This window comes from Phyllostomus discolor, chromosome 4, assembly GCF_004126475.2.
Source record: "Phyllostomus discolor isolate MPI-MPIP mPhyDis1 chromosome 4, mPhyDis1.pri.v3, whole genome shotgun sequence".
In the NCBI taxonomy this organism is placed as follows: Eukaryota; Metazoa; Chordata; class Mammalia; order Chiroptera; family Phyllostomidae; genus Phyllostomus; species Phyllostomus discolor.
This window is the reverse complement of record NC_040906.2, coordinates 6,643,684-6,658,861: the sequence shown is the minus strand read 5'-3', so window position 1 is coordinate 6,658,861 and position 15,178 is coordinate 6,643,684. Positions and strand designations below refer to the sequence as shown.

Below are 15,178 nucleotides of genomic sequence, written 5' to 3'. Positions count from 1 at the left end.
TTATGTAATTAAATAAAATTAAAGTAATTAGAGTAGAAGATAAAATTTTAATAATAATAATGAATATCTACATTATAAAACAGCAGATAGACTGGAATTAGGGAGCTGAGAGATACAAAATTGACATTTTGGCTTAAACAGGTGGCACATTAAAGACTTTATTTTTGTCTCTGATATTTGAAAAAATAAGTTAAAATGAAATTATAAAACTCTCAGGTAAGTATTAGAAGAATTAAAAACTCTTATCACGCCTCCAGAATAGAAGATAAAAACAAAGAAATATAGACAAAAATAATACAAAAGTATTCAAAAGGGAAAGAATGAAATAATATGGAAATAAGGCCAACTATAAAAAGACAAATGCAATGGATTACTTCTTAGAAAAATATAAAAGTGGAACCGATTCAAAATGCAATAGGTGTCTGAATAGTCTAATTACCATGAAAAAGCAGAGAAAATAGTCAATACTACCTATCTAAAGAACTCTCGGCTGTATAATTTTATGAATTTAAAACACTATGAACTATTCCAGAGTGTATACAATGGTAGAAAATTTTATAAGTTATTTTCCCAAGTGAAGACAATCCTATACTTGACTATGGCATTATAAAAAAAACCTACAGACCAATCTCACTTATAAATACAAATGCAAAATCCTAAAAAAACCCCTATCTGCAATGATATATTAAATATGCAACAGAGAAAAATAAATTCCACACAAATTTAGATCAACTTAATGAATATTTCATAGTGGTAGGAGTATAGAAAAGTCCAGAATATGAAAAATTTTATGGGGCAGGGGCCCCAGATTCTCCAATGAATTGGTGGCAAGGAAAAAAGTTGGCAAACTTATAGCATAAAAGGGACTTAAGAGAAACCAAAAACAATTGACTATAAAAAGATGTATAAGAAACGAGGAGAATGTGAACTATGATGGCTATTTAATGCTATTAAGGAAGTCCGCAATTTTGTAGGTGTGAGGTAAGATTCCTTTAGCTGCACAAAGGCAGAGGGTGTGACAATGCTGTGAAGGGCCTGGACTGGAGTCAAGAGGACATCCGATCACATTTCCAGACCCACTGGCAATCTGAGGATGACCAGGGTCACATCGTCTGGGTCCTGAAGTTGGGGAGCCTCAGTCCTTCCAGAATAGGGTCAAGGAGGAGCCTGAGAACTCTTCTCCTTGTCTTCATGAAAGATAAACATCTCTTTGACAGCCTTTTCAAATTCTGTCTCTAAATCCAGTCCTACTTGACCAAAGTCGGAAGCCTAAAAGAGAAAAAAAGCAAACACACAGCTGCCTAAGGACCAAGGATTAGGACCGTTAAGTCACGTGCCTATCTGAGGAGCCCCGCCCTCCCTCTTCCAGCACTCGGGCCGCATGGTGAGGAGATGCTGCTGCTTCCCTGATGTCCATGAGGCTCTGTCTGGTTGTTAGCTCGGACCTGACAGGTGGTCTGCACCGAAGAGCTGATTCTGATCACTGCACAGCCTGACACTGGTGTGAAATGGGTAACGTGAAAGCATTTCTTGAAAGCCCACTTTTTGACGCAAGGATGACCTTCCGGTTCTCCAAGGCTAGGACTGCCTCAGGCGTGGAGGGGCTCCCTGGGTAGGCTCCGCCACCTCCAGCTCCACACACGGACAAAACATGTGGCTTGTGAACGTGCCTGCCGCCTTGTGGCGCGGAGGAGGGAGGGAGGCTGGGTGCAGGTGAGCATCCTCCTTAGCTGCCTCCCCAAAAATGTCAGTACAAGGGAGAGTAAGTATAAGGAGAAACTCAAGAAACTCAAGAATGCCTTGGACTACAAAGTGGCTCAACTAATCGTCTCTCCCCTTCAGGGAAAGTGGAAGACAACCTGATCTGGGGACAGCCTCAGAGGAGGTCTGAGTCCACTGGGAACCTGAGGTTACGAAGGCCAAGCACGAGTATCCTGGAAGTTTATTGTATTTTGTTGAATTCATTCATTCATTCCTCTATTTCTGGGGCATGAGGAACAATGGAAGCATAAATGGCCCTTCTCAGTGTGAACGAGGAGGCTGGACGAAACTGCCCGTCTCAGCTGGAGCAGCCCGCCAACCTGGGGACGGAGGGTGGGTTTTTTCGGGCACCGTGTCCTGCTTGTGGCTCTTTTTGACATCCACCCCTGGAATGCGTACATTTTTCTTGTTTTTGTTTTTGTTTTTGTTTTTCCTATGGTCTTTGTCTTTTGATCCATATCCAGAAAGAGAAATGGGCACAATTCTTGCACAGCTCTGTCATCCAGAGGTTAGGGGAAAGGAGAAAGGACACGAGAAGGAAGCAGGACACGCCCTTTACCTTGTGAAATGTTTTATGGTTGTGAAAGATCAGGCGCATGTCCCGTATGAACCATGCCACTGTGTACACTTTCTCAGCCAGCCTTTCCTTCACCAGGTCCAGCCACATGGGTTCCTCAAAGGGCTCACCGTAATCTAGAATCTAGGGACAAAGCCACCAAAGGCATGATGTCAGCCCAGTCACCATGACTGGATGGATCCAACTTAAATACAAGTCTCTCTTTCCAGGGTAATAATAATAATAATACCACTTGACACCTACATGCCAGGTTTTTTCCTAAGCACTGCCATTACAATGACACATGATCTCCACAATGACTCTGTGACACAGGCACTAAAATTACTCCCACTTCAGATGAGGAAACCGAGGGACGGAGAGGTTAAGTAACCCACCTGCGATGTCTCAGCAACAAAGTGGTAGAGCTGGGACTTGAACCCACAGTTTGGCTCTGAGTTTGAGCTCTTAATCCATAAGCTATCCTTAAGAAACACATTGCCCCCAGAGAGAAGGTGAAGCCAGGACCCAAGGCAGGTGAAGCTAGCACCTGCAGACAGTAGCACCTGCAGGACTCATCCTCCAAGTTTCCAGGGTGAGTTTGACGTCAGAGAGGTGACTGGAGGGTGAGAGTCATCGAATGTGACTTACATTATATGGGATCTTCGCAAAAAAGGTGCTTTGCGGATGACAGTAGGTCTTCAAGAGGATGAACTCGCATTTCTGTAAGATGTCAAGAGGACTTTAAAGGGAGACGTAGCTTGTAGGCAGTGCAGGCAGGCCCGTGTCCACACCTGCACACGGGCATGGCCAGATACACTGGCCCTCTGTCTGCTTTTGTCTAAGGGCCCTGAACAGAGTTGAATTCTGTTCGGACTCCATTTTTGGGTGCTGAGTTACCATCTTCGGAAGCGAGCCACCCTTAGGGACCCTTCCCCTGAGCCTGTGACTGACTTGTTATGTGTGAACAGAAACAAGGAGGCCTGGGGTTTGAATCTGACTCACCAGCTGCTCCTCAGGCCCCATGGGCCTTGCTGGGACCTGAGATGCCCCGTGACATGGCTGACTTCCTGGAGACTCCTTTACCCTGCAGAAGGTGCAACTCCACGGGCTCCTGAGAGGTCAGGCAAAGTGAGGAAGGCAAAGCCTGGAAACAGCCACCGTTCCTACAGCTGCCATTGTTCTCCTTTCAGGAAGGCTGATGGACACAGTAACAGCATGAAGGCGACACTTCCCACAGTCTCCAAGATCCCTAGGAGGGGTCTGACAGGGTGACCCTCCTCCCACTGAGGGTAGCAGCTGGAGGTCAGTGGGTGGAGGGCCATGTCAGGATGAGTGGTGGGGCCTCCTCTCCCTGTTGGGGCTGCTGGGGGCACAAGGAGCCCTGCCCACCAGGCCTGAGTGTCAGACTGGACCTTAACCCCTGGGGCCCTCGGTCCCCATCAGCCTGTTGAAAACGCAGCAAAGCGGGGAACCAGGCCTTTTCTGAACAAGCACTGAACACAGACAGCTGGCATTTCCTGTCCCCATTCCCCTTGGACAGGAATCCATGCTGCAGACCTAAGGAAGGACATCTCCAGGGGGCAGTGGCAGGCTGGGGCCAAGGTGGCCCAGCTGCAGACTCACAGGCACAAGGCTGTCACCGACCCCAGAGGGAACTTAGGCTGCGCCCCACCAGGCTGCTCTGAGCACACCTACACCCACCAAGCTCACGGGTCTTGCTCTTCCTGATGGAGCTGAGCAGCCAGTGGCCGAGCTGGGGTGCAGGCTGCACGAGGTGGCTGTGTCTCACTAACCTCTCAGCCTCCACAGGTGGGATGTGGCAGTCCTCATGAAAGGCTCGTGGACAAGTGTCACAGCAGAGCAGCCGTCCCCCTCTGCAGCACACTTCACATTCATCGGATTTTTGCCACTGGAAAAGGAGATAATGAAGGCACTGCTGGGATCAGCAGGACCCACTGAGCACAGGCACTGTGGGGCTCTGGGACACCCTGCCCTTGCCTGTCCCAGAGTGGCTGCTCTCAGCTCCACTGACCAGGGTGTTTGGGCCGAATGGGGATGGAGGGCCAGTCTGGCCTTTCAGTCCTGGAAGAGCCAAGTGTCAAAAAACGGTCCCATTGCCACTTGAACCACAGATTGTCAGAGCCAGCCCTGCTGGACTAGATGGTCACGTAAGCCCATTCCACACAGCGCGGTCCGACCGACGACTGGTGGCCTCAGCGTCGTCAGGGAGATGGTTAGAAACACAGACCTACCGAACCCAAACCTACATTCTAACAGGATCCCAGGCAGGCTGTCTGTGCAATGTGAGAAAACACAGCTGTAGGCAACGCCCTCGTGTGAAAACCTGGAAAGACAAAATGCTTTTTTCTGCAGCGTCAGAGTATCTTAGTACCTGACCGAGGCCGTCCCTGGGTCGGAGCTGTTCCCACCTGCTGAGTGGCAGCTGGGGCAAGCGTGTGGGCAGCTCAGAGAACGCTCCCCGATGCCAGGGCTGAGCAACAGGACACCGACACCGAGACAGAGCTGCTGTGAAATGGGGCATTGGTGGGCTTGAGAAGTCATACGGGGCTTTCGCGGCCTTAAACATGTGATCTGGTAAATTCTGCCAGTGATTCACCTGAGAAACGCCATCTCTACTGCTGGGTGCCGTGCTGGCTGTGCCCCCGGCCCCTCCAGCCAGACAGCGTGGGCCCGACCTGCAGAAGAGGCCGGCTTCTCGGTGCTCAAGGTGGGAGTCGGGAAGAGGCGTTCTTCCCCTGTGCCTGTGTGTGCACTCTCCCCCGACCCCTGACGGACCGTGGGGGTGACAAGGTGGGGAATAGATCATCAGGAGCTGGAGCCAAGGATCCGAGGGGCCGGGACAGGCCACCTCTAAGGAGAGTAACCCCGCCATTACCCTCAACCGTCCATAACCCAGGCGTGAGGATCTGGGCAAAGGCTCAGAGAGGGAAATGGTTTTCCATTCCCAACACTGGCCACTCAGCAAGAGCAAACATTTCCTTTTTTTTAAAGTATATTTTATTGGTTATGCTATTTTGGTTGTCCCATTTTTTTTCTCCCTTTTATTCCCCTCTGCCCTGCACCCTTCCTTCCACCAGCATTCCCTCCTCCTTAGTTCATGCCCATGGGTTGTACGTGTAAGTTCTCTGGCTTCTCCATTTCCTACACTATTCTTAACCTCCCCCTGTTTATTTTGTACCTACCATCTATGCTTCTTATTCTCTGTACCTTTTTCCCATTCTCCTCCTCCCCCTCTCTGCTGATACCCCTCCCTGTGATCTCCATTTCTGTGATTCTCTTCCTGTTCTAGTTGTTTGCTTAGTTTGTTTTTTTTTAGGTTCAGTTGTTGACAGTTGTGATTTTGTTGTTATTTTACTGTTTATAGTTTTGATCATCTTCTTTTTCTTAGATAAGTTCCTTTAACATTTCATATAGTAAGAGCTTGGTGATGATAAACTCCTTTAACTTTACCTTATCTGGGAAGCACTTGATCTGCCCTTCCATTCTAAATGATAGCTTTGCTGGATACAGTAATCTTGGATGTAGGTCCTTGCCTTTCATGACTTTGATATTTCTTTCCAGCCCCTTCTTGCCTGTAAGGTTTCTTTTGAGAAAACAGCTGACCGTCTTACGGAAACTCCTTTGTAGGTAACTGTCTCCTTTTCTCTTGCTGCTTTTAAGATTTTCTCCTTCTCTTTAATCTTGGGTAATGTAATTAGGATGTGCCTTGGTGTGTGCTTTCTTGGGTCCAACTTCTTTGGGATTCTGTGAGCTTCCTGGACTTCCTAGAAGTCTATTTCTTTGGCCAGATTGGGGAAGCTCTCCTTCCTTATGTTTTCAAATATGTTTTCGATTTCTTGCCCTTCCTCTTCTCCTTCTGGCACCCTTATGATTTGGATGTTGAAATGTTTAAAGTTGTTCCAGAGGTTCCTAAGCCTCTCCTCATTGTTTTGAATTCTTGTTTTTTAATTCTGTTGTGGTTGAATGTTTATTTCTTCCTTCTGCTCCAAATCGTTGATTTAAGTCCTGGTTTCCTTCCTGTTACAATTGGTTCTGTGTAGATTTTTCTTTATTTCACTTTGCATAGCCTTCGCTTTTCCCTCTGTTTTGCGACCATACTCAACCATTTCTGTGAACATCCTGATTACTAGTGTTTTGAACCCTGCAAATGATAGTTTGGCTATCTCTTCATCACTCAGTTCTATTTTTGGAGTTTTGATCTGTTCTTTCATTTGGGCCATATTTCTTTCTCTCGGCACGTCTGTCACATCATAAGAGGAAGAGCCTTAGGTATTCACCAGGGCAGGGCAACCCATGCTGCTGGTTGAGGAGCTGTATGTGGGGGAGGGGTTGGAGAGGGAACAATGCCACTTGCCCGGCTCTTGACCTGCTGTCAGTCACTTCCTCTGCTACCCCCAAGCAAATTGGGCCCTTCTGGTGCTGATTCCTGGGTGGGGAGATTTGTGTACATTCTAGGGCCCTGTGGGTCTAGAATGAACTCCCTTGTGAGGCTGGGAGTTTCTCCCACAAATTCAACCCCCACAGGTTTTTCCAGTTAGAGGTTTTAAGGCTTTATTTTTCCACGCTGGAACCCTGGGTTGTGCAGTCTGTCTCACTCCCCAGTTGTTCCTCCCTGTTTATCCGCATGCAAATATGGGACTGCCAGGTCCACTAGCCACAGCCTCACTGGCCTGGTCCTCCGGCTGCTGCCTTGTTGTGCATCTTCTCTGCCCCGGCTGCCTGTCTCTGCCCCTTCTACCAGTCTGATGGATGTTTCTTCTTTAACTCCTTGGTTGTTAAACTTCCATACAGTTCAATTTTCTGGTAGTCCTGGTTATTTTTTGTTGTTAAATTTGTTGTTGTCCTTCTTTGGCTGTGTGAGGAGGCAAAGTTATCAACCTATGCCTCCACCTTGGCTGGAACTCCAAAAATTCCCTTTGCTTTGGGGAGGGTGTTCATCTTTCTCTTAACTGGGGAGGCTTCTTAGCAGCTCCCTCCATTTCCTGGGCCCTAGGACTTCCTCAAAGAGGGATCCCTCCATCCTGAAGTTCGGTGGATCTCTCTGGCCTTCCCACCTTGAACTCTCCATTCTTCTTTCTTTGTCTTTGAGGTTGATACTCTATGGCCTTTCTTGTCCTCCGACTGGACGCCTGCCCTGCCTTACTCCAGGGCACAGATGCCAGTTCTCCAGGGAGCCTGGACCTACCTACTCTTCCTAGTTGAGACTCTAGCTGGGTCCAGAGTCCTGAGCCCAACCCCAGGCTCCAGCAACCCTATGCTGGGGAGTGAAACTGTTTCCAGCACACATGATAAGTGACAGAGAAAAGACATACAGTTCCACAATCATGTTCTGTAATAAAGAGTCCGACTCTGGTTTTTAGGAAGACTGCTGACAGCTTCAAGCCCCACCCCCTCCTCTTCCCCTCTTGCCACATCTGGACCAGTTGATAAAAAAGCTATGGATTTCTTCCCTTAGCTCTAGTAGAAAGTTCAAGCCAGACAGGCCCTGGCCCAGCAAGAGAAACCTCACCCTAACCCTACCTGTCCTTGTCAGCACCACACTATACTCCTACAGGCTGGCAAGTAGTGTCTGCATGCTGGCCCCTTGGAAAAGGAGGTTCTCACGAGCCCTGAGGCCGGGACTCTGCACCAGCCACCCATTTGCCTTGGGCCTCGGGACCCACACCCTGCAGGGAAGCCACAAAACACATGTTTGTGGTGTCAGCATCTGATGTCTTGATGGCACACATGTACAGAGGTACACACCAGTGGGGATGGGTATAGTGCAGCACAGCAGTGACACAGGGGATGATGAGGCTCAGGGAAGGGCCCGAGTTAGTCTGTTTGTAGTCAGAGCTAGACTCGATTCTCATTACCCCGACAGGGCCCCTGACAGGTGGGACCACCAGGTCAGGTCATGTGTGCCCCAGGCTATATCATGTGCTGACATGTGACATTACAGGTAAGAAGAAACTATTATGTTGGGGCCATTCATGAATGATCTGATTTTAAATATCTTTATTGTTTTTTTTTCTGGTTACAAAAGTAGTAGATGGTCATCATAAAAATTCCACATATACATAAATGTGTAGTATGGAAGGCAAATTTCCCTTGTAAGCCCACCCCAGTATAGCCAGTTCTTTCAGATTTTTAAAAAGTCGTAGATGTACATATCACATAAATAAAAATGGCCTTGTTCCACACATATTGCCAGCAGTTTGAGCTTCCACAAGCTTTCTTGACCTCAACCCCCACTGTGTGGTTTCCCACTGACTGCGGATGAATCCTTACCCATGAATCCATTCATTAAAAAACACCATTCTGTAGATGTCTCTAGGTTGTTTTAAAATACTGATGAGCATTTGTAGTCTGATTTTTTGCTATTATAAGCATCCCGTGTATCAAGGTGTTTCAGATCACCATGGAAAAGATAGTTTATACAAGAAATGGCATGGAGGGACTACTGCCTGGCAAACTTTGAATGGATCCAACCAAGGGTCAGGCGAGCCTACAGGGCAAGATGGGATAGGAGCTATTATTGCGTCTGCTGGGGGTTCATATCCAACGGGAAGCCCATGAATGGGACTTGTGTTTGGAAGGTGCATCTAAGCAAGCAAAGAAGGCCGAGAAAAAGCTGCTGGTACAGCCAGTGGACTGTTTTTTTCACTTGGAGGGAGGTTCTGTGGAGACACAGCTTAGCTGAAGCACAGTCTTCCATTCTGGTGCTGTTGATACAGAGTGTGTGGAATCCAGATGACTGGTGTTCAATCAAGGGTGATCATCTTGCCCTTTCTGGGCTTTTCTGTTTCAATAACATGTTTACTTTTCAAACAAGAACACTCGATTTCTGACACCCTGGGCTTGTAATCATTCAGATCACAAAGATATATCCAGATGTTTGTCTGCAACACATGTACATCATCAGCTTTTGGCTTGATATTTATTTGCAAGAGTTATTTCCTTCCCTATCTCAAGTCAGCTATGAAAACACTGGTGGCACGTGCATGGACCACGGAGCTAAAGCAGTCGACTTGGAGAGAGTGTCTAAATGTGAAGCTCACTGGGGCTGGGATACTCAAGGGCTGGAAGGTGAGCCTTTGGACTTGAAGAGTCCACCACCTGGCGACTGAGAATGTGGCAGAAATTCACTTGCTATTTACCTCTCTCTCGAGACTTATTCTTGGAGGATAGTCCATGAATCCTTCCTGAAAGAGAGAAGAGGCCAAAGAATTAGGTTATTCCGGAGGCTTTTCTTTTGTAATGATCAAAGTGCCTACTTCCTAATGAATTTTTATACCTAGACATCCTTCTGGGTCTCCAACCCAAGGTGTCTAAAAGAAAAATGAGCTCCTTCCTCCAATCGATTCTTCTTCTGGACTTGATAAAATCATTTTTCTTTCTCGATTACTCAAATCCAAGACCTGCCAGTTCTTTCTTCTCAGTCCCCTCCCCACCCACTCCTTTTAATTTGCATTTCCTCCTCTCTAGATAAAACCCTGTGCTTTCATCCTAGAGATAATTTTTGAGTGTAATAGAGAGGCTTTGTGTTGGGATCCCTAGAACCCTCATTTGTTGCTCACGGGATGGGTGTGCTGGGAAGTGCAGAGGAGAGACGGACCATGCACAGGATGGCCTGGGGGACACTTCACCACGGGGTCTCTCTGGACCGGGGCCTGGAGGAGGCGCTTAGTGGTGGGAGGACACCGCGAAACTATGGCCAACGTCTCTGTCTTCATCCAGTTTCCTTCCAGCCCACCCTACCGAACACCACCAGGCAAAGCTTCTCACATTTCTCCTGACCTCAAAACCCTTTGCTTGCACTCAGAGGTCTCCACCCTCAGCACTAATCTGCGTTTTTAGCTTTACCACCCACATCTTTTTTTTTCCTATGAAGGTGTAGCTCTTTGTCAGTTGTGCTGTGGAATCCTAATGGGAATCTCTTCACAGCTCCGTTATTAACATGTCACTCCTGCTTCGAGGACTTAAACCCACTGTCTATCTGCCCCTCATCATTTTAATACCTTTCTTAGCTGTTCTAAGGTCTTTTCTCTGTAACGTATATTCCGCTTCCAGTTCTTTGATTTTTTCCCTTTTCCTCGAATTTCAAATTCGAATGGCGTCCACCAAGATCCCGCCTCATCCCGAATGCACTTCCCTGAGGATCCTGTAAGGCAAAGACAGTCCATTCCAGGACCCACTGCCACCCTCTGAATTCACCCCAAACCTCCACGCTCTCAGACTGAAGGAAGCTCTAACGCCTGGCAGAGTGGCAAGGGAGGGAGAGGATATTTGTATTTTCTGTGCCACCTATCTGTGGCAAGGACATGGTGATCAGTGTCACGGCATCCATGGACAGATGACTCCCATGTGGGAGTGCAGTGGCCTCGCCACCAGGTGTACCACGACGTGGAAAAGTTTGAAAATTCCTCCTTAACAGCCCTGGCTGGCGTAGCTCAGTGGATTGAGTGCGGGCTGGGAACCAAAGTGTCCCAGGTTCGATTCCCAGCCAGGGTACATGCCTGGGTTGCGGGCCATGACCCCCCAGCAACCACACATTGATGTTTCTCTCTCTCTCTCTCTATCTCCCTCCCTTCCCTCTCTAAAAATAAGTAAACAAAATCTTAAAAAAAAAGAAACAAAACCTCTGTTGCTCATCACATTTAAAAAAAAAAGAAAAAGAAAATTCCTCCTTAACAAACTTTTCCCCCTTCCTCTGCAGCCTAGTCTGCAGGCTCCACTCCCTGCACACAGGGGTACTTTCCTCCCTCCTAGTGATCCCGTCATCGAGGGGATCTGAAGCTCAGAGTATCAAGGAACGCACCGGTTCCCATTTTCTCCAGATAAAAAACCCCCTTCACGGCGCCACAGGTCACGGGGAAGTTAGGAAACTGCAAATCCACGGTTTCATCTTCGGGTTTTTCTGAAAGCAGAAGAACACAGTCCGTCACTCATTCTTCATGCTCTCCCCCTCACGAGTTCGCCTTTCCACGAATTCCAACAATAGTCTTAACGATATGAAGGGCATCGGGGAACGTTCTCTGGTTAATAGGCGGGGATGATTTATTTTGAGTGAGAGATTGGATACACAAAACCACCCCTGAAGACACTGCATCAAACAAAACATTTCTGTCCACCATGTTGGGTGCCCGTGTTTTTAATTCACAAGCTAATGGGCCATCACCTAACATGCACCACCCCACCCGGCATAGCCAGTTCTTTTCAGATTCTTTTGTCATGCCTCCTGCTTCTCCCACTGTGCTGGTGGATGTTGCCTGCTTAGAATGTTTCTCTGTGTTCACGTAGCTGGAGAAAAGGTCTTTGTCTACGAAATTATTGGCTGATTCCAACTGGGGCGGGGGGTAAGCGAGGCAGTTAGCACTGAGGGAATCTTGAGAGGCTTCATTGTTTGCTTCGCCCCCCCCCCCCCCATTTCATTGCCTCCCTGTGTCTTTCTCTATGAGTAAAAGAAAACCCTGGAGAGCTCTGGACTAATCTGCCAATTGCACACGGAGAGATTTGGCCGCTCAAGCCCCTGAGTAGTGATCTGGGGAAGGAGTTTAAAAGGGTTTCAGAGAAATAGCAGCCATTTCTGCTCTTCCTGCCCCTAGCCTCGTTGTGGGTGACTTCATTCAAGACAGACTGCCAGCTGTCCCTTGGCGGCAAGGGGAAGGGGCGGTCCGTGGTTTGTGTCGAGTTGCACAGTTACACCTGGAGTGAGGCTGGGAGAGCCACTAGTGCAACTCTCCCCCTTGTCTCAGCACTTACTGAAAGAGCCAAAGGGAAATGTATGAAAAAACAAGGATATCATTGAAAAAAGGACAGAACAGCATCAATGGCGAAGAAACCATGAATTATTTGGGAAAGATATAAACTAGAAAGAATCAAATGACAAAGGAGAGGTCCTTGAGAAGTGAGGGGATGGTTCCCCCAAGAGAGCCCCAGAGGATGCCCAGCCTGGAGGAGCAGGGGCTGTCGAAAGGTTAAGTAGGAATGAGGGGGTGGGAAGAATTTTGTTCCGGTAGCCGGCCAGCACTGTCGCATGAAGTGGCCACTCCATCGCTTGTCTCCAGACTCTGCCTGCTAATTACAGCCCAGTGGAGGAGAGCACAGCCTTGGGAGCCACGCTGGGTGGGCTTGTAGTTCCGGCTTTGCAAGTCGCCAGGAAGGTCACCTAAATGTGTGTTACTGTTGCCAGAGCTGAGTGGGGGATGTGCCTAAGTGACAGGTCACTTTGGACCATTATTGCAAACCCCAAGGCGGGTTAGTGTGGCAAAGGGACCTTCGGCAGTTCTCTGTCTCAGGGGACCCTCTTCCCTAACTCCTACAGTAAGTATGAGCCCAGTGAATGCAGGTGTCCCAGATTTGTTTACAAGCAGATGTGGGCGCAGTGGGTGACTCTGGGAGCTCTGCTCAGCAAGCCAAAGGGCAGGGTCACGGGCATAAGCAGCATGCTCTCCTTTGCCTGGGGCAGGTAGCTCACCGACTCATGAGGGACCTTGTTTCCAATTACTTCCGGAGCGACCACCCTGTCCTTAAGTGGGAAGGGAACTTTCCGACGTGTTCCCCCAGATCTGTTAGCCCAGCCTTCCCCACTCATGTGAGCGAGCAGTCCTGTAAGCATGGGGCCCTGGGCAAGGCCTGCCTGGAGCTCTCCTGCATGGATTCGGTCACCATTAGTAAGTGTGAGCCGGCGGGAGGAGCCTGCGATGAAACGTGAGCAACTAAAGAACAAAGAGAGTTCGTGGAAACAGAAAGCACTGTGGAGGAAATGAAAAGAAAAGCCCAAGAGAGACAGGGAAGAACAGAATGGAAAAAAACCCCAACTAGCCATCAGGAAGACCCCCAGAATTCTTACAGAACATAGGAAAAGGGCACTAGGTGGGAATTACATGGAAAGACACAACCTGGGGTAAGATCTGGGAGCTTTATGATCAGCGCACACTGTACTGTTTATCTTCACAACAGTCTAAAACGGGGAGGCAATGAGGATCCCCACTTTAGATGGGGGGGGGTGTAGGCTTAGATCTGGAGAGAATTCCTGGCGTCGTGAGGGGCAGCTGGCGCTGGAATCCAGAAGCACCGTCTTAGTCTAGTGCTCATCCCGTGGCATCAGAAGGGCCTCAACACTGGTCCCTGTCACATAACCGATGACAGCAGGGAGACGCTGCGTTAAATCAGACGTCACAGGGAGGGCAGAAATGTTAAGGAGGCAGGCGAAGCCGATGCTGGTGGGGAACTGTCAGCGTTTGCCTGGGTTCTTGCCTACATTTTTTAGTGTTTTTTAAAAAAGATCAGGGGTATTTTTTTTTTTCTGTGTAAAGAGAAAAGAACTTGACACGGGAACATCTAGGTTGATTTTAGCTCATGCAAGTCCTTTCTGTTCTAATTGTCTCTGTAAAATGCGCTGTATCACATTTGTATGGGGATTAAATAGTAAGGTGCCTTGACAATTGTAAAGTGATGTACATACTTATATTGAGATCAGGGCCTCTGTATGGTTGGGTGGGTTGTGCACGGAGCCAGGGTTCCACCTTGGAGGGGGCTGCGGTTTGCCTCTGAGATATAATCCATCTATGTACTTCTTACAGCAATCTGCCAGCAGAGGGCAGAAGAGACCGTCGTTTCAGAAATCTGCTCTGGCCCATGTGGGGAAAGTGATTGAGTAAGGAGCACCTTTTTCTAGTTCACACAGGTGCGTCATACAGGCAAATGGAGGCCCTGATGTTGGTGTTCACCTTGATGAAGAGGAATGAATACAGTCTTGACGACTTGACAGTTACTGTAGCGTAAAATGTGCGAGGCACAGAGGAGGCCTTCCTGACTCCGTCTGACTTTCACACGAGGAGCAGAACGGACAGAGACAACTAATTATCCTTGCCCTAAGGGCCTCGGGAAAAAAAAATGCAGGGCTCCAAAAGGCATAGCAGGAGGCCCTACCGCTGCCTGCGGGGCAGAGAATGCTGTGTTCACGGTGCGGCCTGAGGATGTGTAGCAAAGGGAGGGACGAGGATGCAGGTGTGTGTGTGTGTGTGCACATGGGTGTGTGTGCTCACGTGCGTGTGTGTGGGTTGGGAAGTCCAGCAGCAAGGAGGGAGAAGCATTTGGCGTCACAGCGACCTACACATTGAGAAATCAGGCTGGTGGTGACGGGAGGGGTGTGGGTAGGGACTGGATTATGAAAGTGGGTTATGTTCTGTTTCTTGACCTCATGGGGGATTGGGTCCATGTGGGCTCTTGCTTTGTGTTAATTCCTCATTTTGCCTGTGAGCACCTCACACCAGTGCTGCTCAGCATGTGCCTGTGACCAGACAGGGGCTTGACCAGGATAGGAGCCGGCGCACTGCTCTCTCGACTGGGGAGGTCTGGCCACCAAAGCAGTGTGTTTGGGGTCACAGTGGATGTACAAGCTCCGTCACTGTCCAGACCTGTATCAAACAGGCTTGCAGGTGGCCCCAGTGTGGAGACCCCACCTTGATTAGCACATGCTATATACTTTGATAATAAATTAACGGGACAAAAAGGAGAGAGGAAAGAGAGAGGGACAAGAGAGAATGCTGAGGAAGTAAGTTATAAAAGCGGAAGAAAAGTGAATACAGGAGGAGGAAGAGGACAGTGGCCCCAAGAGGCACAAGAGTTCAGGGGTCAGAAGCAAGCCCGGGGCCTGACCCACAGAGACTAGGCCATCAGCTCTGACTAACACAGGAAGTGGGGATCCGCTTTGTTTAGATTAGGGTTTTCACCAATTCCTAGAATGAAGAAAGGAGGAGTTTACATTAGAAGTTGACATATGGGTTTGGTCATTCTCCCTTAATCACTTCCGGGCCTTTATGTTCTGTGCTGAAGAATGCTTCCCTGGGCAGA

The 15,178-nt window shown here is 48.5% G+C and overlaps 1 protein-coding gene across 1 annotated transcript in view; it reads right to left on the bottom strand.

The window, feature by feature from the left end:
* Nucleotides 1-377: 377 nt before the first annotated feature.
* SP110 (SP110 nuclear body protein) overlaps nucleotides 378-15,178 on the bottom strand; it is a 40,165-nt gene continuing 25,364 nt past the window's right edge. The window contains exons 15-22 of the mRNA XM_028509857.2: nucleotides 11,139-11,237; nucleotides 10,339-10,481; nucleotides 9,478-9,522; nucleotides 4,111-4,226; nucleotides 3,320-3,428; nucleotides 2,966-3,037; nucleotides 2,321-2,461; nucleotides 378-1,269 (exon numbers count right to left, since the gene is read on the bottom strand). Of these exons, the coding sequence (XP_028365658.2) occupies nucleotides 1,156-1,269; nucleotides 2,321-2,461; nucleotides 2,966-3,037; nucleotides 3,320-3,428; nucleotides 4,111-4,226; nucleotides 9,478-9,522; nucleotides 10,339-10,481; nucleotides 11,139-11,237 (839 nt within the window). The 3' untranslated portion in view covers nucleotides 378-1,155. The remainder of the gene's footprint in view (nucleotides 1,270-2,320; nucleotides 2,462-2,965; nucleotides 3,038-3,319; nucleotides 3,429-4,110; nucleotides 4,227-9,477; nucleotides 9,523-10,338; nucleotides 10,482-11,138; nucleotides 11,238-15,178) is intronic.